Raw genomic sequence first — 25,909 nt, forward strand, 5'->3', positions numbered from 1 at the left:
CATCAGTAGGGTGGTACAAATATTAAAGGTCTTAAAATAATAAAAAATAAGGATAAGAAATTAGCTATGAATGATGAGCCAGGGTAGGTGTCTGCAAGGGGTGAATATGTGTGTATGCGTCTTACAATATTTGGAAGTAGCTTTCTTGTTTCAAATGCTTCATGGTGTAAAAGAGAAAGTGAATTAGTTCTCAGTTTATTAGACCTGGGTTTGAGTCTTTGATCCAGTATTTTCTTTTTGACCTTTGACAAGTCACAGGTTTTTTGAAATATTAGATTGCTCATCTTAAAAATGGGGATAATATTTGAATCATCAGTGTCAAATGGTTGTTATGAAGAATGTACTTTGTAGCTCTTAAACCTTTGTTTTAGTTAGCTATAATTGTTATTCTTGTGGTTCCATAAGAATGTTCAGAAAAAAAATTGTAAGGAGGGTGGGCAGATAAGTGGTTCAGTGGATTGAGGACCAGGTCCAGAGATAGTAGGTCCTGGGTTCAAATTTGGGCTCAGACAATTCTTAGTTGTATGACCCTGGGAAAGTCACTTGAACCCTAGCTCTTACCACTCTTCTGCCTTGGAACCAATACACAGTAAAGTAAAGATTTTTTTAAAAATGTTGTAAAGGAATTGGAAATGTTGGATGGTTCAAAGGAAGACATATAGATTGAGAAATCATGGTTTTGGAATTATTCCCACAGAAGTCATAGTTGAAACCATAAGATTGGATGAAATCATTATAGAAAGAATATATAACAAAGAATTTTTGAAGACTTAGGTGTTTTGCTGCCTAAACATTACCTAAATTTATAGCAATTGTGGAGTTTATCTGTCTCATTCAAAATTGGTCATGATAACTGGTATTTCCCAAATGCATCTGAAGTTTTTAAACCTCCCTACAAATTTTCCTAGGTGCAATATATCTGACTGTACATGGATATGCAGGTTATTGGTTGAGTTCATTCATTTCTTTAGGAAAGAATTCTATAATTTATTCTTCATATATGTTTTTATACTTATTGAATGGAGTCTCTTCAATTAAATTCAACAAACATTTGAATTGAGCATTAGGATAAGTGTCTGTGAGGAAATATTACATATATGGATAATTAATACCCAAATCATTTTCATTTATTTTTCAAGAGAAGTCTTAAAAATGAATCAAACCACAAGACACAAGACATCAATCAACACATATTAAGACTTTATTAGACTATGGTTTTGTTTCCATTCACCTCTCCCAACTAAATCATGGACCATCTAATCTGAAAAATAAATCTATTCAATATCCCTAACCATGCAGAACTAGATTTGGGATTATAGTTTTAGGATACTAGACTTTAGACTTTCCCAATTCTTTGAGCCATCATCTTTATTGATTTTACAAGTATCTTTCATATAGTTTTCTTGCTTACTCCTTTCAATAACCTTGTAAGGTGGATGAAAAGCGCAATAATTATGCCCATTTCAAACATAAGAAAACTGAGGCTTAAAATCAGTTTCAAAAGGCTCAAGACAGCTGGAAAATGGCAGCAGGGAGTATATCATACACCCAAATCCAGATTTTTTTTAATCCCCAAGTTAATACTCTGTGTATATTCTCAAAATGCTACTTTTGATTCAATAACTGACAAGTTAGAATGTAAATTTCCTGCTTTTCCTAGGAGTGAGATATTTAAACCTTAGCATCCCCTTGATGACTTTTCTAATTTTGATCTGGAGTATTAAGCACAATCTTTCCCCTTTCCCCCATACAAAAGCATGGTATTTCTGAGCTACTAAAGGAACCTTATTTTGTGTGTGTGTGTGTCTCTGCACCTCCCCTCATTTCTCTTTATCTCATACTTTCTCTTCCCTGCTATTTAGAGTCAAAATCACTTGTCCTCTAATCCTCTGTATATTTTTTGATTCCTTGCAGTTTTACTGCTATATATGAGCTATGATGCTGTGGCTCAACATTATCAGTGGTAACGAGAATTCTTTGTTATAAGTAATGTGTGTAATTACCAGATCATCAAAACTGATGCTTGAGTAGATAGTGTCAAGCCATATTTAGCAGATTGGGTTTGAACACCTGGTGGAACAAGTTTCGTCCAATAAAAAGAGCGGAATTCATTCCTTTTTAAGATGTAAGTGAGCTCTCAAGACAGTGGTACATCTAAACCACCGAGGCAGGGGAATAGTGCTTTTTACCGCCTTAATTTGGAGAAAGAAATCACCTGCAGAAGAGGCAGAGTTGCTTTTTTCAGTGTTCCCCCTAACGGTGTACACGTGTCCCTTTGATATGTAGAGAATTAAAGTCAGAGGGAAATCTGGGCGATTTTTGTGGGCAGCTAGACTCAGCCTCCCTCTTTAACATAGGCTCGTCCTCTGCATTGCATCCGAGCTTCGGTGATTTGCTGTTTGGAGACTGCAGATTTGCATAGAGCCCCTTCTCTTCGCAAGCGTGTGTATGTGTGTGTGTGTGTGTGTTTTCTTCTTCTGTTTCTTCTCTCTCTCTCTCTCTCTTTCTCTCCCTCTCCGTGTCTCTCTTTCCTTTTTCCCTCCCTACTTCTTTCAGAAGGGTGCACTATTCTGTCGGAAAACATCGGCGGGTATTACTGTCAATAGTCAGACCACTGAGATTGCATTGGGAGCAGTGTGATTATCTCAGCCTTCGCCCGTGGTGAGCTGGCTGCCCAGAGATTGCCTGTGCCAGCGAGGCGAACCGGCTGGAGCTGAATGGAGGGAAGAGGAGGATCAATTTGTTGGGGTTTTTTCTTCACCCCTTAAAGGAGCTTTGGCCGGCGAAGTGGCCTCTCTTATCCACATGCAAAATGCTAAACGATCGGATACCTAGTGGATTCTTGGAGGATGGATGTCGTTTAGAAGGGGGGTACTTCTTGGAGGTTCTTTAACATCCTTCCCCCACACACACACCCAAGCCCTCACACTCATGCACACACCCTAAACTATTTGGGAGTATTGAGAACCTGGAGCCCTGGAAAACTGGGACCAGTCCCTGGGTGTGTGGTTTTTCTTGCCCGGGGTTACCTTTTCGGACCAGTCCCACAAAAGCTGGATTCACCTTGACTATGTTTCGGATTGTTTTGGGTGGAAGGCGCCGCGGACTCCAAGCTCGGCAGAAGACTGTCCGAAGGGAAAGGATGGGTGCCCTGGTGCGGTGAGGCTGCCGGCACTCGGTGTGTGTGAGGCGCTGCCTCTTCGCCCACCCCCCCGCTCCCCGCACCCTGGGCCGCCCCTTTCCCCCGGTAGCCAAAGTTTGCCTCCCGCTGCGGCTGCACCTCTCCCAGCGCCTCGCCATGTACCAGAGGATGCTCAAGTGCAGCTCGGAACTGGGGTCCCCCAGCAGCAGCAGCGGCGGCGGCGGCGGCGGCGGCGGCGGCGGTGGCGGTGGCGGTGGTGGCGGTGGCGCGGGGGGGCGCCTCGCTCTGCTTTGGATAGTTCCTCTCACCCTCAGCGGCCTCCTAGGAGTGGCGTGGGGGGCTTCCAGTTTGGGAGCGCACCACATCCACCATTTCCATGGCAGCAGCAAACATCATTCAGTGCCTATTGCTATCTACAGGTCACCTGCTTCCTTGAGAGGCGGACACGGTGGGTTCCAGATACCAAGTTCTCTCGGGTTATTCCCTAAGCTCCCACTCCCTTCCCCCTGCCCCAGGCTCTAAGATTCGAGAGCAATAAAAGGGGTGTGTGTGTGTGTGTGTGTGTGTGTGTGTGTGTGTGTGTCTGTGTGTCTGTGTGTCTGTGTGTATGTGTGTATGTGTGTATGTGTGAGAGTGTGTGTGTAGTGTATACCACTTATTCCTTGGGAGACAAAAGGAAGGAGAGGGGGTGTCTGCTGTTGTGTGGGGGTAGGAGGGGCATTCTTATCTAGATCCTGGGGGAAGAAATGTTGGCACCTAGTTAAAGGCTGGCCAGAGGCTGGGCAGCTATGCCCAGAGGGCAGCGTTACTTGCCAAAGGTCGCTGGGTGGGCTGGGGGAGATGGAGGATGGGGTGGGATCTGGAGTAGGGCTCTGTTGGGGGCGCAAAAGCAGCTGCTTGGTAATGTCAGAATAGGCAAAGGCTATGCAGTGTTCTTCTCTCCCTGACTCTTCTGCTGCTCCCCTCCCTCTAGATTCCCTCCCTTTACCATTTCCCCTCCTTCTCAACGCCCCCTCCCCCAAGTACATATACATATATTTATAAAAATGTTCTTTTGAGCTGTTGTACATCTTCCACTGACCCGGGAGGGAAATGATTCCAGCCTCCGCGTTCCTTCGAAGTCCTTCTAGACAGGAGTGGCTTCCAAGTTAACCAGTCTTAAGACTCACTCAACAGGAGGTTCAAATCCAAAAGGTAGCCCTTTCCCTTCCAAAGCAGGAAAGACGTAAGAAGGGAACTGAGGCTCCGCCAGCATAGTCAGCAATTCTCCGTCAGACCAGGGCCAAATGGTTTTACCGACCACTCCACCCTAGTCTCTGTTTGGGCCTTTTGCCCAAGCGAAGCAGTTTTCTAAGTGGGCTACCACATGCTTATAGATCTTAGCCTAATCTCTTTTTATTGAGAATGCTCTGCACATTATTGGAATAAGGACACTAGTTCACTTTTCCTAGGTTTTTAATGGCTTCCTGGGGAGTGAGTAGCGGGAAGGTGAAAGCTCTGGGCTCTGGCGGACCACGTTAGCTGGACTGCTCCGAGGGTCGGAAGTTAGGAAAGAGAACGCCTTAGGGGCCATCATAAACACACTAACCACACTTTATCTTCCTCCTTGCTCCCACTTCCTTTGTGAAGCTTCCGCTAGGCTTTCCATTAGCTGGCATCTTGAACTGAGTAAGGAACAGCCCCAGGTTGCTTTTCCCTTTTCCCTCAGGTGAAAGCCTCTCCCTTCATTCCTCAGTAACTCGGGCCACTGAGAGATTATTACCTACCAAAATGCCATTAACGAATTGCTGTAGGTGGTTGGAAATGGGGTCATATAATTAAGATTTAGAGCTCCAAGGGTACTTAAAGGCTCTCTATTCCAATCCCTTCATTTTACAGACAAGAAAACTGAGTCTGAGAGAGAAAGTGACTTGCCCAAGGTCACGCGGGCAGTGTGGGAGAGCTGAGATTTGAATCCAGATTCTTTGACTAAAATGCCAGTGCCCTTTCCACCGCTCAGGGAATACTTATTGATTTGATTATTCGCCCCACCCCCTACCAACTCCAATGCAAACTAGCTATTTTGTAGGAGGCAGAATGGAAGTGACGATTATTTCGACATGCCTCCTATTATTTTTTCCCTTCTTTGCCAGGTCTCTGCCCCTCTGGAGCTCTAGCTAGTGGTAGAACTATCTCCCTATCTCCCAGGACAATTCTTTCTTTTGCAAAGCTTCAGCTGTTAACTTAAGAAACTCTTGTGCTCCTGCCCCTCCCCCACCTCATACACACAATCCCATCCCCTAGAGGCAGGAATAAAGTCTGGGGCAGGTTCTCCTTACAAATGGGGAGTTGTTACACTACCCATTAGGAGAAAGACTGAGTCTGAGGCAAAATACCTGTCTCTAGGAATGGACCTGCTCCCAGTGTGTAGGTCTTCAAGCTCTATATTTCCCCTTAGGGATTAGTCTTTAGTTAAGAATGACTAGGGATGGGGGCAGGGGGCAGCCTTGCCTTGTCTACTCTTTTCTGGGGAAGAAGTGGTTGGAATTCCCATTAGGTTCAGTAAGAAATTTTTTCTTTCTCTTTTTGCCACTTCATAGCTCTCTGAAAGGCTGCTTCTTTCTCTTTACCTGAGCAGCAGCCCCTCATCCTCTGTGCAGGATTGTGTGAGCTCTGGGGAATATGTGAGACCTGAGGGGTGGAGGGGGGACAGACAGAGTGTGGGTGTGTGGGTGCAGCAAACCAGATGGGTGTATGCATGTGGGGGGAAGGGGAGGAAAGTATGCTTAGTTGTTCCCCTGTGAAGTGCTTGGCTAATATTTCTCAATATATGTTAACTCTTCTTTTTCTGAGGGCTCTGTGTGACTAGAAAGACTGAGGAAACCTAAAGGGAACTGGGAGGAAGGGCAGAGCTTGACCCTGATAAAAGGGATTAGGGGCAGTGGAGAAAATGGGGTAAGGTGGGAGAAGCATTGCAGTAGAGACCTGTGCTCCATTCTCTTCCTTTCCCCTTCCCACTGTGGCCACTACCCCTGCCAGGCACGCCGTCTGCTGGCCTTCAGGAACATTTTCCCCTCCTGAATACTGTTCCTGGCTCAGCTAGCTTCTAAACCAAAAGTCCGAGACTTGACCTGTTCTGAAACTGAGAAGGAATTAGGACTGAGGAAAGGCTGAGCTTCTCTCATTTAGACCACAGACCTGCCTATTTCTTTGGTAGGAGAAAGGAAGGTTCTCATCAAAGCTTACACTTCTTGGACAGAGGGGGGAGGCTATCTTCAATGTAAGGACAGATAGTAATGAGCCAAGTTGTTTTTAATCAGCATCAGAGCACCAGATCAGAAACCTAAAGTGAATCTTTCCCATTCTGCTTCTTTTTTTCTCTGTGAAAACTGGGTTCTGTGGGGGTGGGGGTAAGAAATAAACCTTGATAGAAAAGAATCTAGGAACACAAAGAATGGAAAGAGCTGTAGGGGAAGGGGCTAAGGGAAGATTCTGAAAGGACTCTGAGGATGAGGATGAGGATGATGAATGAGGATGGGGACCTCCATGGACCAGATCAGTGAGTGAGCTGACCAAAAGAAAGCTAATTAAACAAAGGACCTACCAGGAAACAAACATTTGACCACTGTACCAGGAACCTGATGTAGGAAGCCTGGGGGATGGTTAACTGTGCTATAATTGCCAGGATAGGATCTCAGGAGGTGAAAAAGAGACTGAGTTTAACATTTGAATATGTTCTATGTATGTATAGATGAACAAGAAGGTATTTACACATTGGATTATGTCAGAATATTTTTTGGGATATACACTGGCAGCTCTTTCCACCTGTCCCCATACCCCTCCCATCTGTGTGTGTTTGTATGAGAGAATAATATTTCTAAATATGATTTAATTGATCAACAAAAAGGTGATATTTAATGTTTGGAGGATTAAAACTGAGTCTCCCCTTAGGTTTTGGAAACTACTGAGTTGACTCACCTAGCTCATTCTTCATTTTCTGATCATTCCATCCTCCATTTATACTCTTATGCAGCATTATTTAGAAGGTTTACAGGGAGCAAGAAGATCTCATGGCTATTCTGTTCTATCTTCCTACCAGAGACTGACCCAATTGCAAACACTGTAATGAAAAAAAAATTTTTTCCACTTAGGAAAAGCATTAGACATAGCATGGTGCATTCCACATAGTGAGTGTTTCATAGATGATTGTTGAACTGAATTGGTGAACATCAGTGGTTTAGAAATGCTTCCTTACATTCCTTTTTGCATGTGCTTTAAATGTAAATTATGCATATTTCATGCAGAAATTACTTCTCTAAGTACTAGTTAAAAGGGGGTTGGAAATAATGAAAAGAGTGATTATAAATGACAGAAGCAGAAACACTTGGAATCAAGACTGCCTGTCACTTAAAACATTTCCATATTAGCAATGCCAGGGTAGACCAGTGCCAATAGACTTAGCACACTGTATGTTTTGATATGTACCCAATGTACCTCGAATAGAATGATGTAAGTGTAATGTGCAGGTTCTCATCTCAGAGCTGGCTTGCATAAATACCTCTGCATACTTTAGAAAATGAGTTTAGAGCCTCTCAATTATTTCAGAAGATAGAGGAAGGGGGAAAAGGCATCAGTGTAAACTCACTCCTTGCCTTTCTTCTCTCCCAGAAGTGCAAAATCGGGAAATTTTACTCTAATGGTTAGCTTATGCTGTTACAGGGCCAAAGGGAAAGGTTTTGTTCTCTTTTGCTTTGTCTTTTTTCCCAGAGGGGCATGTTAACAGATTTTAAAAGTGTGAGTTAGAGGAGAGCACCCCGATAATGCTATGTAATGGTGATAATTCTGTCTTAGGTTCACAAAGCTTCTCTTCCCCTCTAGAATTCAAAGTACTTTAATATCTTTAATTTGTAGATGTTATCTCATGTCTGGAAATGAGAGGTATAACCTAATCATAGTCATAGTGAGACTAGAATCCAGGCTTTCTAGTCTATGGACGAAAGAAGTTCAGTTTAAGGACCAGTGTTTCTTAAAGTGTGATTTAAGAAGTTCTTTCATGTAATGATATGGACAATGACTATTATTCTCAGTTTTGTTTCTGGAATTAATTACCATCTGTAATACATTTTAAAAGATTAAGTTGATCCCACCTCTTTGGTGGTGTCTGAACAATTGCAGTGTTAATAGTCCCATTTATTCAGGAGAAAGGTACTTTTTGTTGTCTTTTATGGTAGAAAGTGGAAAAAAAGGAAGAATAGATGGCAGGTGATTCTCAGAATCTTTTGTCCCAAGGAAAGGATTTATTTTGTAGATTTCCCAACATTTCACCCTGTTTCAGCTTAGATGAATCCAGACTAGTGGCCCACATTCTTTGCAGACTTAGATTTGAAGGAATCCCCAGTAAGTCTGTCTCCAAAACCCACCTCCCCTGTTGTGGTTTTCCTGGGGAGATCTGTTTTGAGATAGCAGCCTTTTGAAAAAGATAGTCAACCTTTTTCTTTGTGAGACAAAGTCAGTCTTTCTATCTGTAATCAAAATTCTCTGGTTCTTTATGATTTAACCTGTTCACTTATTCATGCATGTAGCAAGCCAGCCACCAACAACTTTTTTATTAGATAACTTTATTAGATAATGTCTAATAATAAGGACAAAGATCACCTAGGTTTTTGTTTATTCAGAGTTTTTTGGCATATTTGGGGCTATTACTAGTAGCAAACTTAGTCTTTTTAAACTGACTCACTATATTGCTAACTCAGTTCTATATGACTTTCCTATTATCTTCATTGAGGACCTGGACTATTCTGTTGTGTGTTATGCTTTTTTTTTTGTATCCTGACACAATCCACTGAGCTTACCAATAGAGGATCCCTCAGTCTTTCTCCTCTTTCATGTCCATGGCTTCCTATAAATTCTTCCTAGAGAATCTGCTCAAAGGACTAGAGGGCTCTCTTTATAACCATCCACTTTGCTCCCAACCCATGCTTTCACTGGAATGGGGAACCACTAGAGATTTCCTCTACCAACACATGTAGGCATGTGCTATACAACTTAGAGCTTTAGAGAATTGCCTGGGGTGGGATTCTGAAAGGAGAAGCAACCAACTTAGTATCTTGCAGCTTGGGGGTATTCTAGGCTGGACATGAACTTACCAGCTCTCTCTTCAATATGCAATGCTGACTTTTACCATCTACTATTGTTGTTAATGTTGTCCTCAATGCTACTAGTTAGAATAATATTTAGCTCTCATTTCAATTGTGCTTTAAGGCTTATAAAACCCTTTCTCAAAAACTCAGGAAAGTAGATAGTGCAATAGTATAAGTATAGTGATGATGATGATGATGATGATGATGATATAGCTTAGCATCTATACAGCCCTTTAAGTTTTGTATAACATTGGCAAAAATGATCCTATTTAGTCCTTATAGTAAGCCTGGGAGATAGGTACTATCATTATCCCCATTTCGTAGATGAGGAAGCTGAGGCAGGCAGAGATTAAGTAACTTCCCTAAGGTTATACAGGTAATAAGTGCCAAAGGTAAGATGTGATCCCATATCTCCTGACTTAAAAGACAATTGTCTTTTCTACTGTATCATCTTATCTCACAATATTTTGGAGATATCCATATAACATTTTATATTTCCATATGTTTTATTTGACTCAGTACATACTTAGCTTAGCTCCCCATCTTTTCCATTCATACATGTGCTTGATGATGTTGTATATACTACTTCCTATCATGGGGGGTGGGGAACTTACTTATTCCCATAAAATAGGAATTCCCCTTCCCTTTGAGTCATCTATAGCTGTCACTCTGCAACTATGGGGTTCTATCATTCAGAGAGATATAACATCATTAGGAAAATGTAGAAGCTAAAAAAATGGACTTTTATAACAGTGAGTAGCTAAGTATCATTTGGAATCTCCATGCAATCATTTACACAGATGAGCTCTAACCTGTTTCCTTCTTGCCATTCAGTTGTGAGTTCATCTCATTGTTCATCTGCAGTATCTGCCCATGACTGTTATATTTAGGGAACAGCTTGATGAGTCACAATCTGGCCAAGATGAGTTCATCATCCACTTAGTTTTTCCTATGTGGATGGCAGCAATGATGTAAACATTGATAAGGATTTAATAAATGTTGGAGGAATAAAGAATGATGAAATAAATGACTAGCTAAATTAATAAATAGAACCGTAAATTTAGCTGCACCATATTGTTCTTCAGGATAAATTTATAAGTCTAGAAAGAATTTTATCCCCAAATAGTGTATTTTCCATCTCACATCCAATGCTTAGAATTTATTTAAAGAGAAATAGAACAGCTACATGAATTAGTAGAGAGAGAACTAAACTTGAAGACATTAAGACATGAGTTAAAAATATCACCTCGTTTTCATGTAATACTTTAATGTCTATAAAGTACCTTATGAATATTATCTCATTTTATTCTCACAAAAATTATAGGAGGTAAAGGCTATTATTACCTTATGTTTCCCAGATGATGCAAGCAAAGGTTGAATGACTCCAGTTCACATAGCTAGTAAGTGTCTGAAGCAGGATTTGAACTCAGGTTTACCTGACTCCAGGTTCAACACTTTAGCTACTGTATCATTTAGCTATTTCAAACACCGGTTCAAGTACTTATTAGTTGTGTGGTTCAGAGCATGTCACAGATTTAGAGAAAGAAGAAAACTTAGAGGTCATTGACTCTAACCATTCATTTTATCAATGCAGAAACTAAGGCTCAAAGAGGTTATGACTTACCTGAGATCACAGAACTAATAAGCAGGTTTGTACCCAGGTCTTCTTGACTCCAAGTCTGCTTTTCACACTATTCCAACAATCTCTCACACATGTATCAGCCTCAGTTTTATTCGTTGTAAAATGGGAATAACAAAGACACATGACTCAAAAGGTTGTTGTGAGAACATAAAAGCATGTGATGTACTATACAAACCATGAAGTTATATATAAATGTTAATTATCATCATCTTCATGCTTTTGATTATAGTTGCCTTCATCATCATCTTTATCATCGTAATAAAAATTTAACTATATTTCCTGAGAACATATTTTGACTGTAGGAAAGAGGGAGGGAGAGAGAACCAGTAAAAAAAAAAAGACAATTTGATGGCCAAACTGTTAATTCTGACCTCAAGCTGATACTCTATATAGGATTTCCCTTCCTTTTTTCCTTCCTCCTGTTGTAACGGATTAGCTTTGCAAAAAGCAAGAAGCAAAGAGATCCCACAGGGCAATGACAGGGCCAACATTACAAAGCTCTCAGGAGGTGAGGAATGGAACACAGAGGAGTTGTTGGCAGTTGGTGGACTCTGGAGGAGTGAGAGCCTGCTTTTCCTCTAGCTGTCAGGATAAACCAGGAGGGTAGCTGTCTGGTTTTTCTGGGGTGGACCCAGTGATCCATTGGTTGCCTCTCTCTTTGGCTGTCCTGACATTCTGCCCGTTTCTACTGTTGCTGGTGACATCTTACTGGGATTACTGTTTGAATCAAAGAAAGGACTCCTGTGTTGTGAGATTTCTTTTGGCTCTTTGTCCTTGCCTCTACTAATCCTTCCTTAAATTTAATTAGTTAGTTTAGCATAATTATAGAAAGTCTAGGATTTTAATACCTGGTGTGGGTTAGAAGTTAGTCCCTGATTCCCTTCCCTTCTTTTCTCCCTTTAGTTAAATGAACAAACCTTTTATTTTATATGTATAGCTAGTTTGAACCCTTCTTTTAACCCACCCTATAACACTCCCCACCTCATCTGACAGCTACCTCTCATCTCTCTGTCTGTCTCTCTCAACACACACACACACACACACACACACACACACACACACACACACACACACACACACCTACCTACCTCTTATGTACACTATGGTGGGTCAAGGGTCAAGAATCTGAGGGGGGCAAGGATCAGGAATCTGAGGTACATAAGGACAGAGAGCTAGTAGAGTAACCTGAGCTCCCTTCTGGCTCAGCCCCTTCTCCTTGATTCCTCTCACCCAAAGACTCCATGGTCTTGCTCTTTACCCTTATTCCACCTTAACTCTTCTGAATACTTTCTCAAACCCTGCTCATTCAATTTCTAGAACCTCTACTCTATATCTGAGAACCACCAGCAGCAGGTGGAGTCTAGAGGAGGGAAGATTAAAGACCCCTATTTCTACTGCAAGGGTTTAGAAATCATAGGAAATAATCTAGTGGTTCTTTAAATGCATTTTCTCATAAAGAGATCTACAATTAAGTTCCTTAGTTCTACTTAATACTAATTATTATCATTGAGTCATTTTTTAGGCATGTCCAACTCTTTTTGACCCCATTCGAGATACTTCTTGGCAAAGATATTGAAGAGGTTTGCCATTTCCTTCTTCAGTTCATTTTGCAGGATTAAGTGACTTACCCAGGGTCACACAGCTAGCAAGTATCTGAGGCAAAATTTGAATGCAGGAAGAGGAATCTTCCTAACTCCAGACCCAGCACACTATATTCACTGTGACATGTAACTTCAGCTAAGAAGTATCATATTGAATTGGAAAAGACCTAGGATTTGAAGCTAGAACTTCAAGGTTCAATTCTCAGGACTGCCATGGATTAGTTTTATATTTTTATATTTGTAAGAAGTTACTTGGTTTTCTCACTTGTAAAATAAGGGTATTAGCTCTTATATCTAACCTCATTTTCAGCCCTGGCATATTGAGTGGTACTTTAGGGTCTAAATAAGCATTTATGAACTAGTATGGAACTTACAAAGCATATATATATATATATATATATATATATATATATATGACGTTTCTGTAGGAAAAAGTATTTCTGATTCTAATACCTAAATGAATTCAAACTTATGAAATATACCTGATTAATAAACTGAGGACTGTTGGTATAAATAGAAAAAGAGATAGCAGCTGTTCCCTAAAGTAGCTTCACAGAATGATGTTGGGCATGATTTGTTATCTTAGTTATGTCATCCTAGTAGTCTATTTATTTGTATGTATTATTCTCTCCTCTCTTCTCTCTCCTTCCTTCCTTCCTTCTCTTCTTATCTTTTTCTTATTCTCCTTCCTCCTTACTTTCTTTCTCTCTTTTATCTCCTCCTACTTCCATTCTTTTTACTCTCCTTCCTTTCCTCCTACCTCACTTCTTTCCATTCTGCCTTCTTTTCTACCCTTTTCTTTCCCTCCTACCTCCAATCCCTTTTTCCTTCCTTCCTCCATTCCTTCCTACCTTCCTTATTTCCCTCTATTTATTCATTCACTCCTGCCTTCTTTTCTTCCCTTCCTCCCTCCCTTCCTTCTTTCATCCCTCCCTTCCTCCCTCCCTCTCTCTCTGTCTTCCTCCCTCCATCCCTTCCCTTCCTTTCCTTCCTTCCTTCCTTCCTTCCTTCCTTCCTTTAGTAGTTTTTCAAACTTTTTTAATGCTAAGCCTTTTGTGTTAGGGCATATTTGAAGGTATATTTATAAGAATTATAAGAAAGTCCATTAGTAGGATTGTGGGAATTGGGGATTACCTTTGTTTCGGAACATCAAAATGTAGGAGCTGTCATAGTGGTTCAGTATATGGTTCATTTATCCCAATACTGCATTGCCTGGAAAGGCCCCAAGGGAAGTGTTGTGAGAGGCCAGATTTTTCTCTCCTGAGAGCAAAACAGTGGCCCTTGACTTTTTATTCAGCTTTCTTTAGTTAAGGGATTTACAGTATCTCCATACTGCAGAAATAGGATTCACTCATTTAACGGAATCTCATACAAAGCTCATTTCCATGTTAACCCCACACCAGTCTTTTCTTCTGATACCTCTTTGTCATAACTCAAGGTGCTGTGTCTTCAGGAGGCATATGCCTACTATTCAATTTGATCCTCAGGTGACAAGATAAATAGTATGATGAAGATAAATTAGTAAAACGCTTGCTGCTCCTACTCAGAACACTGTAGACACAAAGCTAATGACAAAAAAAAATTAACAAAACAATCACAATGATTTGTTTTCTCACAAATAAAAGATGATTCCTGGCTGAATGTGCTCTTGATAACCTGTCCTGGAGAATATTAGGAAGGACTTCCTTTGCTGGGTTATAGACCTAACATCTAGACCAATTATATATTGAGATTGAAGGCAGACCAAAGCTCTGAATCTGTGTTAGCACAAGATGTACATGACCCAATGTGGTATAGTGTTGCTATGAGTCTTTCTAGTAGCTATTTTAACAGTTAAATTAAAAATTTTGGAGATTTTCAGCTGTGTGATTCATAGAACACTAGTTTCCAATAAATCTTGTGCTATGTGATTTCTAGATTTTCTAAATAAAATTCTTAAGGGAAGGCTTTAGGGAAATTCTATTTGTGTATAAATGTGGTTGTAGAGTATGTGTAAGTAGATACCAAAAAGACAGATCCCTGTAGTCATTTAGGACCTTAATTGTTAGCAAGAATTTTAAAAATCCTATGTAAATTAACTGTATGAAATGGCGAATGAGAGTCTACCATATGTCACTCAAGTTAGTCTCTGATTTGCCAGTTATTTGTGGGCAGGCATGTGGTGGTGTGGAAAAAAGCTTGACCAAGAAACAAGGGGCCTTTTGGAACTAAGGTACTTGGAGATAGCTCGGGACTTGGCTTCAGGGTGCCTCATATACTTATTTGCTGGGTGACTCCAGACTAGGATTTTTTTTGTCTATAAAATTCTAGCTCTGAGTCTTATGATCTGAAGACAACAGAAATGTATTACTACAGAGAGAGCCAGGTGGTGTTGTGGATAGAACTCTGTGCACTTAAGAGTCAGGAAAACTGGAGTTCAACTTTTGCTTCAGACTTTTATGACTATTATTTCTCATCTGTAAAATGGAGATAATAATAGCACTTATTTCAAAATGTTATCTATAAGAATGAAATTGGGTCAAATGTGTGGATGCAAAAATATATCACACACACATTGTATATGTGTATGTATACGCAAAACCTTTACAAACCTTAAATCGCTACACAGATATTAGCTATTATTACCATTATTATAACTGACCTCTGACTAGTAGTATGACCCTGAAGAATTCACATAAATTCTCTAAGGAGCCTCAAATAATTTATTTGTGAAATGGATTTGGACTAAGTAATCTATAATGAGGTTGCTACTGTCTCTAGTAATTCTGAGATTGTAGCCAGTACATTTCACACATTCGATTAAATTCATCAAAAATTTATTAAGTGGCTACTATGAACAGAGCTATGCTCCAGATTCTGGGGCTTCAAAGAAAAATATGGCAGCAACCCTGCTCTCAAGGAGCTCATAATTGAATGGAGGATGGGGTAATGGAGGAAGGTACCTACTAAGAACTGTAATAGAAATTAAAATGTAATAAGTATGAATCTTGAATATAGGAAATGTTTTATTCAAAACTGGAAGGAGAGATCACTTTCATTGGGGAAAATGGGGGAATGGGTCAGGAAAAATTTCTAGGAAGAAACTCACTAGTGAGTTGGCCTTCAAGAAAGGGAAGCATGTGGAAAGGTCTAGAAGGGCAAGGAATCCATTTGAGAGATGGAAGAACATGATATGAAAAGGAAGAGTGATGGGAGAAGGGAGTCCTTAACATAGTGGTTCAGTTTGACTGTACTCAAAAGTACAGGGATGAGCATTGCCATTGAACTCACATATATACAAGTTTAAATATTCAGATACCGGGTTAGGCTTTCAATGACCATTTAATTTATTTTTATTTTTTTTAAACCCTTACCTTCCATCTTGGAGTCAATACTGTGTATTGGTTCCAAGGCAGAAGAGTGGTGAGGGCTAGGCAATGGGGGTCAAGTGATTTACCCAGGGTCACACAGCTGAAGTGTCTGAGGCCTGATTTGAACCTAGGACCTCTCATCTCTAGGCCTGGCTCTCATCCACTGAGCCACCCAGCTGCCCTCTGACCATTTATTTTAAAAACTTCTTTGATCCTCAATGCATATTTGTCTAGATTAGATCAGGGCTGAAGGATGCCAAGGGGAAATTGCCATTTTGTCAATTATTTGTACTGTGATACTTTGACTGTCAAATCTCAAATTTTAAGTTAGAATTGCATTATCTCAAGTGGGAAGTGTCACACAGTACAGAAACACATAGGTATGAGAATATATTCTGTTGCTATTCTAAAGAATAAGGTCTGGATACTGATAAAATATAGTATTTATACCGCTTCCACCATTGCCTCTACAACCTGATTGAAGAATGGAGCACCATTTTTTTTTAAGGGTATAAAGTCTTTCTGTTGACCCATCCCTATCAAATCTTTGAAAACCTTTTTTCTTCTTTGCTAACATGATAACTGCTTTAGTCTATAGCGATGTCATTTTATAGTTGCAGTGATCATTTTCATTTACCATGTATGTTACGTGCCCTGCTTAGAGAAACAATACTGGAGCATGACTCATTTAAATATCACTAGGAATTTTTGCCTTCAAGTTATATGTGGAAATATAGCTTGCTTTTTGTTTGTCTTGTTTGGTTTTTATTTTTATATCATCGTATTTAGAGGTGAAAAGTATTTTAGAGGTCCCCTAGGCCAACAACTCCATTTCACTTTATTTTATTTCAAATTTTCATCCTATTTTTCTATTCTACATTATGTGTAGATATGATTTTTAATAATTGTTTTCTGACAGTTTGCAATCTGTGTTCTTTCCCTCTTATTTGTTTCCTCCTGTCTCCCTGAGAAGGCTGGTAATATGATATAGGTTATACATGGGCTATCATGCAACACATATTTTCATTTTCATGTTGTGAAAGAAGATATCGAACACTAATACAAGAAAAAACTTATGAAGGAAATAAAATGAAAAATGGTATGCTTCAATCTGCATTTGGACTCAATCAGGGACTTCTCTGGTGGTGGATAGCCTTTTTCACCATGAGTCTCTTGGAGTAGTCTTAGATCTTTGAGTTGTTGATAATAGTTAAGTCATTCACAGTTGGTCATCCATATAAATTGCTGTTATTATTCACAACATATTTTTGGTTCTGCTCTCTTCATTTTGCATCACTTCATATAAGTCTTTTCAAGTATTTTTGTGATTGTCTTATCTGTCATTTCTTATGGCAAAGTAGTTCCATTACAATCATCTACCCTAGTTTTGTTTAACCATTCCCCAATGGATAGACAGCCCTTCAGTTTCCAATTCTTTGCCACCATAAAAGAACTGCTATAAATATCTTCATATGAGTTGGTCCTTTCACCCTATCCTGTTTGGGATAGAGACGTAGAAGGGGTATTTCTGGGTCAAAAGGTACGCCCAGTTTCATGGCCTTTTGGGCATGGTTCCAAATTGCTCTCCAGAATGATCGTATCATTTCAAAGCTCCACCAGCAGTGTATAAGGGTCTGAATTTTCTCACACCCTCGCCAACATTTATTATTCTCCTTTTTTGTCATAACATCTCCATTTTAAAGATAAGGAAACTGAATCCCAGAGAAAAAAGACTTCTTCAAAGTTATATGAGTAGTTAAATAGCAGAAACAAAGTTAGAGCCCAAGTCCTCCAACTCCAACTCTAGAATTCTTTTCACTACTCCCCATTGCTTCCCATCATTACGATGTGGTGCTCAGTGACTTGTAGATATTTTGCTAGTTTGTTTAACTTATGTCTAGGTCAATATCTTTTTTTCTGCACCCTATCTATCCAGGATTAAGATGGCATAAGTTTCCTGGAGACTCTAACATGTATTTCTTTGAAGTACATACTTAGCATTTTTTAAATTGCAAAGTGCTGTATCAGTCATTTTCCATGTCTGCTGTCAAAGTATTACCATAAGTTGGAATAAAATGAATAATAAATTAATCTCCGTCAGCAAAGTGGTTAATTGGACATGCTGTTAAATATGCAAATGATGTATATATTCTGGCCTTCACAGAGAGTTTTTTTCTTTGTGGCTTGTCATCAGTGAGTCCAGGAGGCTTTGTTGCTGTCTGTGGACAGTTTACAGTTCTGTAATCAAAGTGGAACACTGCTGGGGTATTTCTGATAAACATCTTTATAGAAGCTCCCACTGTCTTAGTACATACACAAGGTATTGATTGACTGAGGTGCCTTTGGGAGGACTAAATAAATAACAACAGTCTATTGTCACTTATCAGTAATAACACTTTGGGCTCAGCCAGTCATAATCTTGTTTTTAGATGTAAAACATGTTTTATTGCTTTTTAATCAAATACATTTTCAAATAAGTTTACAGGAAAAAAATTAATTTAACAAACAACACAGTGTGTGCTTCATGCTGCTGCTAATTTTCCAAAATAGATTTTGTCTGATAGCAAGAGACTGAGCTGAATTGAAGGGTAGGGTTTGGGGTTTGTTTTTCTCTCATTTTATTCAGCAAAAAAGACCAACCTAAAAGAGAACTCTAATTATGTAAACTGAGAGTATGATTGTTATTGCTATTGTTCAGTCATTTCAATAATGTCTAATTTTTCATGAACCCATTTGGAGTTTTCTGGGCAAATCTACTGGATTCGTTTGCTGTTCTGTTCTCTGGTTCATTTTACAAATGGGAAAACTGAGGCAAAAAGGTTAAGTGACTTACCCAGGATCACATAGCTAATGAGAGAAAAAAAAGAAGTGTCTCAGCAAAAATACAGACCTAAAAAAAGAATTCTAATTATGTAAAATGAGAGTATGATTAGCATCAAGATAATTCAACATTTGAGGGTTCCCTCCCCTCCTTTGGTTTTGATCAACAGATAAATGTAATATAGTTGGTTGATGATAAAGTGATCATCTTCATTCATTTCCCCTACTTGGCATGTGTGAGAACAGATCTAACTACTTTGTAGGGTTGTTGCAAAGAAAGTACTTTGCCTTCCTTTATATAAATGTATTATTATTTTACTTAAATCTTCAACAAATCACTTTCTTTCCCCAGAGTGTTAGTGGCACATTGCTCACAGCCACAATTGCACCTCAACATATTAGATAAGCTCAATAATTCTCAATTTTGTCCCTTGATCTCTCTCTTCTCAATTGTTGTACTAGTCTGACCAAATGTGATCCTAATAAAAGAAGTAATAATAAAAATGGCTAGCCATGATATTATAGTGCTTTGAGGTTTGCCAAGTATCTTATAAATATTGTTATATTTGATTTCCATGACTATTTGTGAAAATGGGTACTATTATTATCCCCATTTTGCAGATGATTTAACTGAGGCAGCTGGAGGTTGATTTGCCCAGGGTCATACAGCTAGAAAATGTCTAAGATTGAATTTGAACTCAAATATTCCTGACTCTAGACCCATCATTCTATCCACTGAGCCACCTAACTGCTAAAATTCTCTTTTAGATTGGCCTTTTTGCGGAGGAAAATGACAAGAAACAAATCTTACTCCCTACCCCACCCCCAATTCAACTCAGTCTCTTGTTATCAGACAAAATAAATAAATAACTAGCACTTATATAGGGCTTTATGTGCTATTTCATTTGATCCTCACAGCAACACTGATAAATAGGTAATAGTATACGCTATTCTACAGATGGGGAAAATGACTTTGAAAAAGATGAAGTGACTTGTATAAAGTCACAGAGCTAGAAGGGATCAAGGCAGGATTTGAATTCAAGTCATCTTGACAGCAAATATAGCTCTCTACCCACTATACCATCTATTAATAATTGAATCACAGAATCATAGTTCTAGAGCTAGAAGGGACCTCAAAAGTCATCGGTTTTAAGTTCTTCATTTTATAGCTAAAGAAACTGAGCCTCTGAGAGGTTAAGTGGTTTACCCAAAGGTCACACATGCAGTAATTGAAAGAGCAAAGACTCAAACCTCAGAATCCAAATGAAATGCTCTTTCCTCGTGACCATATTGTCCCTACCTTCCTCACATCAAAAGTGTAAGGAGTGATTTGTATGAGATGTCTCTAACCCAATATTTCCAGTCTGGCTTGCAAATATATTTTCTATCAAGTTTATAGAGCATGTAGTAGGAGGTTAATTGTAAATGCAGAATGAGGAAAACAAAAAGGCAGTAATTGCAATGCTTTTGTTCTTCCCTTTCTATGAAATGGAAAGCTTTCATAAATGACTAACCCCTAATATAAGAGGGAATGGGTTGAAAATCAACATAATACTCTCAATTAATCTAGAACTAGAAGAGGCTTTGATGGTCATCAGTTCTACCCCTTAATTTATTAGAAATGGAACCTGAGGTCCAAAAGGATTTTATTTGCCCAAGATCAAAAATATTAGAGACAGTATTTTCACCCAAGCCCTCTGACTACAGAATGTCTTTTCTGCTGTACCATATCAATAGTATTATTAACTGTTTTTTTATAGTTTTCTGTCTTGATTTTTCTTAAAATCAAACTGTGTTCCTTTTTGAATGTGGCCATATTACCATTGTGAGGTAACCATAAAATATCTTAGATTTATATACTTATTCTTGTCTGCACTCAAGCTGAATCATTATACAGAAAGAAGTCAGTAGTGTGGATTCAAGACCTCAAGTTGGCTATTCACCCACCCTAGATATCCCTGTTTATCCCTAGTAGGACTCCAGACTGGTACATAAGACATACTTAGTTTTTTTCCAAGAATTTTGGTCATTACCTTGAGAGACAGAGGCTTAAGCTTGAAATTTTTACTGGTTTTCATTATGTTCACCCTAAATATCCTCTTTGTTAGAATATTTGTCCTCTTTCAGAGGAATCATGAGCTCAAAAGAAATCTTAAGTAAATCTTCCTTCCTTGAGTAGAATGCAAACTTAAGGCAGCCTATGATCACTAGGATGAGTTCTATTTTTAAAAGACTTGGAAAAGGTGATTCTCGGTACCTCTTTAATGGAATGTTTAACAATCCTCATAGTCAGGAAATATTTCTTATAGCTAACCTAAATCCCTCATATTACAACAGACTTGTTATTATTCTGAAAGCAGAGGAAGACTAGTATAGCTGGTCTCCTTCTTAAGAGTCCCTTATAGCATCTCAAGAACTATAAGGGATATCAAAAGTCATCAAGTCCCTGTCTCCCTTTGACAATGTCACAAATTGTTCAGCCAGAATTGGCTTGAAGAATGCCCATCAAGGGGAATTTCTGTGGCAGTGCATTTCAATTTCATACAACTTTAATTGTGAGGGACTTGTACCCTATATAAGGTTTGTTTGCCTCTTACTATACTGGATGCTCCCCAGCTTATTAATGTCCTTGAACAAGATATTTGCTAATCATTTAACACAGGGTCTGTCACATAGTAGGTACTTGTTCTATTACCCTTGCTCTCTCTTTAAAAATGGTACCCAGAACAGAACATAGTATTCTTGGGGTATTATGAACTGGATAAAATACAACAGGACCCCCTAGCCCTGGTTATGAAATTTCTTTTAGTGCAGCCTAAAATCATGTCAAACTTTTTGTTTGTTTGTTTTCATATTACTTTGTGATTTCATATTGAGCTTGTAGTATGCTAAACCCCTGTAACTTCTTCAGATGAACTAATATCTAGTCCTACATATTTCTACTCCTTTTCCTCCTTATCTTTTTGTCTTCTTTCCATGCTAGGTGTCAAGAATTTTGTTATTACTTACCTTCTGGGTAGTCCAGACTCCACTGGATGTTATCTCATTTTCCTGACTTTAGTTTGTCCCCCATAAAAATGTCCTTTTCCTTTATGCCTGCCTTACTAGGACCAAGCTAGATTAATGGGTTGCTAATCTTTAATGAACTAAAAATGATGACCCAAAGATCTAGTGCTGAAAGAGACCTCAGAGGCCATCTAATCCAAAATTTTGATTTACAGAAGGTGCAACTGAGACCCAGGGAGTGAAATGTCTTGGACCAGGTTATACAATTAGGAAGGATCAGAAATCACAGTGTCTGAAAGGAAAACTTTAGTGTGTGTATAAATATATTGTGCATGTACATTATATGTTATATAAATATAGGCTTTTTTTGTTTATGCCATATAACATAAACATGTTATCTATGAATATATATCATATGCTAGATCATACATATATAACATAGTAAACACATATAATACATTATATACATATATAACAAATATATGTGGAGAGAGAGTGAGAGAAAAAGGTGTGTAAAAGGTTGCAGTCAAGGTCAGAGATTTGAATCTATGTCCTTTGAATCCAGAACCAGCATTGTAATAGAGGAATGTTACCCCTCTTAGATGTATTTGTATTTTCCGTGACCCTTGAGGCATAAAGGAAGGACTTTCCAGTAATAAAGATTTTCAAGTTCAAGTCTAATTTATGTTGGAATTTTATGTTTTTTAAAAAGAAGTTATGGTAGTTCTGACTTTTGGTAATATTGCCAAGGTCACACCTAAACATACAATCATAACATTTAGGTTGAAATCTTAGATCTACCATGTATTATATATAATATTGGGCAAATCATCAAATTTGTTTCAACCTCAGTGTTGTCATCTATGAAATAGAGATAAAAATACTTGTCCTACCTATCTTATAAAATTGTAATCAAATGTATATAAAAACCCTTAGTAATCTTAAAACACAATGTGAGCATGCTATTGTTCTTTTATATATATATGTATATATATATATATATAAGTTCACAGTGCAAGTATAGAAATATTATACTTATTTCTCTTGATATATATATTTATTCATATTTATTAAGAATTATAAAAACCCAAAGTATCTGGCACTTTGATAACCCTTTCCTTGTCAGCACTTCCAATTATAGGAATCCTGTAACTGAAAAATACCCTATTTCCATTGTGAACTAGTTTTGAAATCCAGGACTCTGAGCTCTTCTGTCCCTATCTGTGTGCATGTTTGCGTGTCCAGGTTATTCTGTGAACAATAAATTGGCTACCACTTAGACTTTGACCAAACGATAAGAACATACTACCTAACAAAGATAGTTCACATGGAAAATAACCAAATAGTTAACACTGTTGTTTAAAAGAAAAAAAAATGTCAATGCTTAGAAAGTTAAATCTGATTACTGGGGAAAAAACCAAACAACAATATATAAGAAGGTTTTATGGATCGTCTCATTTGATTGGAAACGGGACCTGTTTGTATTATATTTGCGTCCTTATCTCTTAGCACTTGATTCTTAGACAGAAAAATAAGAATCACTAGAGATGCTACGCCTGCCTGGCAGTAAGACTGTCTCTTCTACTTACATCTATTTCAGCTGTCCTGTTGCTGGTCAGAGACAGCCACATGCCTGCTGACATTTTTAGTGATTGCACAACAGAAGTGGCTACATTTTCCTAACTCAAAGTATGCTTGCCACCATCCCTTGAAATACCATCCGTCCCCAAAGCTCTACCTTTGTCTGCTTTGTGGCCATTTTAACAAAGTCAGAGTAGTAAAACCCCAGCTTGACTTGAGCTTGTTCCTGTGTTTCCTGGCTCTGCTCCATACTGATGAGAATTGTTCCACCTGGTGAAGGTGTAATTACTGTATGAATCTAAGTGGTATGACTGAATGTGTATTTCTATATCTATGCATTTGTTTATGTGTATATTTACCCTCAGGGATCCTTGTTTCCCCTAGTCTGATCCTGGACTTTTATAATAAGCCTTATATCGTCCCTTATACTCTAATTATATAAAAATACCAAGAATCTTGGGGATTCCCTAGAGAGCTAAAAACCTAATTTTATATTTCTGATGGTTTTTTGTAATATTCTGCTTAATCATTCTTTCTTTGCTTTTATATGTAAGCAGTATAGGCTCACATGAGACTATATGTTGTTGCATATAAAGGAAAAAAGAAAAGATTGTAATAATAATAATAATAAAATTGAAATATAGAGACAGCTTTTCATAATAGTTATTGTTCAGTCATGTCTGACTATGACCCCTTGGATCATAGCATATCGGTACTGTCCATGCACTGGGGTGGTTTGCCATTTTCTTCTCCAGTAGATTCAGGAAAACAAGTATTAAGTGACTTGCCCAGGGGCACACAACTAGTACTGAGGCAAGATATGAACTCAGATCTTCTGATTTCAGGGTCAGTGCTCTATCCACTGAGCAACCTAGCCTCCATGAAGGCTAATTCTAAGATTAGAAAGGACCTGAGTTCAAATTCTTCCTCTGATCTATACTGGCTGAGGCTAGACAAGTCATTTAATCTTTCAGTTCCTCAAGTTAACTTTCTCAAGTTGCAGAGCACTTTCCAATCAGAACTGGAAGAGAGACTTTCTTCACATCCCAAATTCCATATTCCAGTGAAATTGCATCTCATTAAAAATGCTCATTTTTCAAAATGCTTTGTTAAGTTAACCTACATATCAAGCCTTTTGAGACCTAACTTACTATGCCCATTTTTATAAATGAAGGAATTATGGCTCAGAGATTGTCAACAACTTTACCCTTGGACCCACAGCTGGTGTTTCAGAGGTGGGATTTGAACTAAGTCTCTTATCTCTAAATCCAGTGCAACTTCTGCTTTATCACTTAGAGTATAGATAATGACTTTAATGTATTGTTCAAGATTATAATATTTTGTCTGCCTCCAAAGGATGATCATCTTTTTTGACTCCATGGTCCCCTGATAAATCTATGGGTCCCACTGGACAGTATGGGAAAGAAAAAGAAATAAGCATTTATATAGAGTCTACCGTATGCCAGGAACTCAGCTAAATATTTTTAATAGTTCATTTGAACCTCAAAACAAACCTGAAAAGTTGGAACCTTTATTATCCTCATTTTACAATTGAGAAAACTGGAAAACATTTAATGACTTGCTTGGGGTCACACAGCTAGTAAGTGTCTGAGACTAGATTTGAAATCAAGCCTTCTTGACTCCAAGCCCAGTGCTCTATCCTTCCTATCATTTAGCTGCCTCTATTATTAATGTGTGTCTCTATAGACCTACTAGACCAGAGAGAAAGGAGAAAAGATGCTGAGAACATTTTCCCCTTTTAATCTAAGTTTTACCAAAGAATAGACAGAAGTAGCTGAAAAGCTAATGGGTTACCAAGTCAGTAGATGAGGGGATTATTCTGAATATAGTTGACCTAGATTTTTAGCATCTAAAATATCTCATGCTATTCTTGTGAAGAACATGGAGAGATGAGAGAAAGATTTGGAACTGGTTCGATGGCCAGACTCAAAATGTAGTTGTCAGTGGTTCAATGTTACCTTACAAGGAAGACTCCAGTAAAACATCTCAGGAACCTATGCCTTCCCCTGTGCTATCTGCCATTTTGATAGATGAAGTAGATAAATCCATAGATGGCACATTCATTAAATTTGCTGTTAGTACAAAGTTAGGAGAGGTTGCTAACCCAGTAGATGATAGATCTGAAATCTCAAAGTATTTTAACAGGTTAGAGCATTGGGTTGAATCTAATAAGACGAAATTCATTAGAGATGAAGACTCATACTTGGGGTATAAGAAATCAGATTTAGAAGTACAAAATGGGAGAGGCGTGGTTAAAGAGCAATTTCACTCAAAAAGATCTTGGGGTGGGGATGCTTAGTGGTCTATAAACTCAAATGTTAGAACTGTGATGTATATTCCTCCCCATCATATGATCTTAAGATGCATTAAGCATGGAATAATTTCCAGATATATACAGGCAATAGTCCCACTGAACAGTGCCCTCCTGGATATCATTTGAAATAGTGTGTTTAGTTCTAGACCCCACAGTTTAGGAAAGAAATTGATCAACTGGATAGTGTCCAAGGTATAATTAGGATGTTGAAGGGTCTTGAGTCCAGTCCATCTCATATGAAAAATGACTTAAAGAGCTAAGAATCTTCAGCCTGGAGAAGAGAAGAAAAGGTTGAGGTGGCATGTTTGCTATC

The 25,909-nt window shown here is 38.6% G+C and overlaps 1 protein-coding gene across 48 annotated transcripts in view; it reads left to right on the forward strand.

Annotated features, from left to right (window-relative positions):
- NRXN1 (neurexin 1) overlaps window positions 1-25,909 on the forward strand; it is a 1,454,617-nt gene that overhangs the window by 874,160 nt on the left and 554,548 nt on the right. Inside the window, exon 1 of one of the 48 annotated variants that reach the window (XM_056823831.1) lies at window positions 347-3,590. The exons of 44 other annotated variants lie outside the window; for them this stretch is intronic. In XM_056823831.1, the coding sequence (XP_056679809.1) occupies window positions 3,299-3,590 (292 nt within the window). In that variant the 5' untranslated portion in view covers window positions 347-3,298. Of the gene's footprint in view, window positions 1-346; window positions 3,591-25,909 lie in introns of those variants that run through there. 3 more of the 48 variants (XM_007476840.3, XM_056823816.1, XM_016428658.2) reach the window with 3 other exon arrangements.

This window comes from Monodelphis domestica, chromosome 1, assembly GCF_027887165.1.
Source record: "Monodelphis domestica isolate mMonDom1 chromosome 1, mMonDom1.pri, whole genome shotgun sequence".
NCBI classification, from domain to species: domain Eukaryota; kingdom Metazoa; phylum Chordata; class Mammalia; order Didelphimorphia; family Didelphidae; genus Monodelphis; species Monodelphis domestica.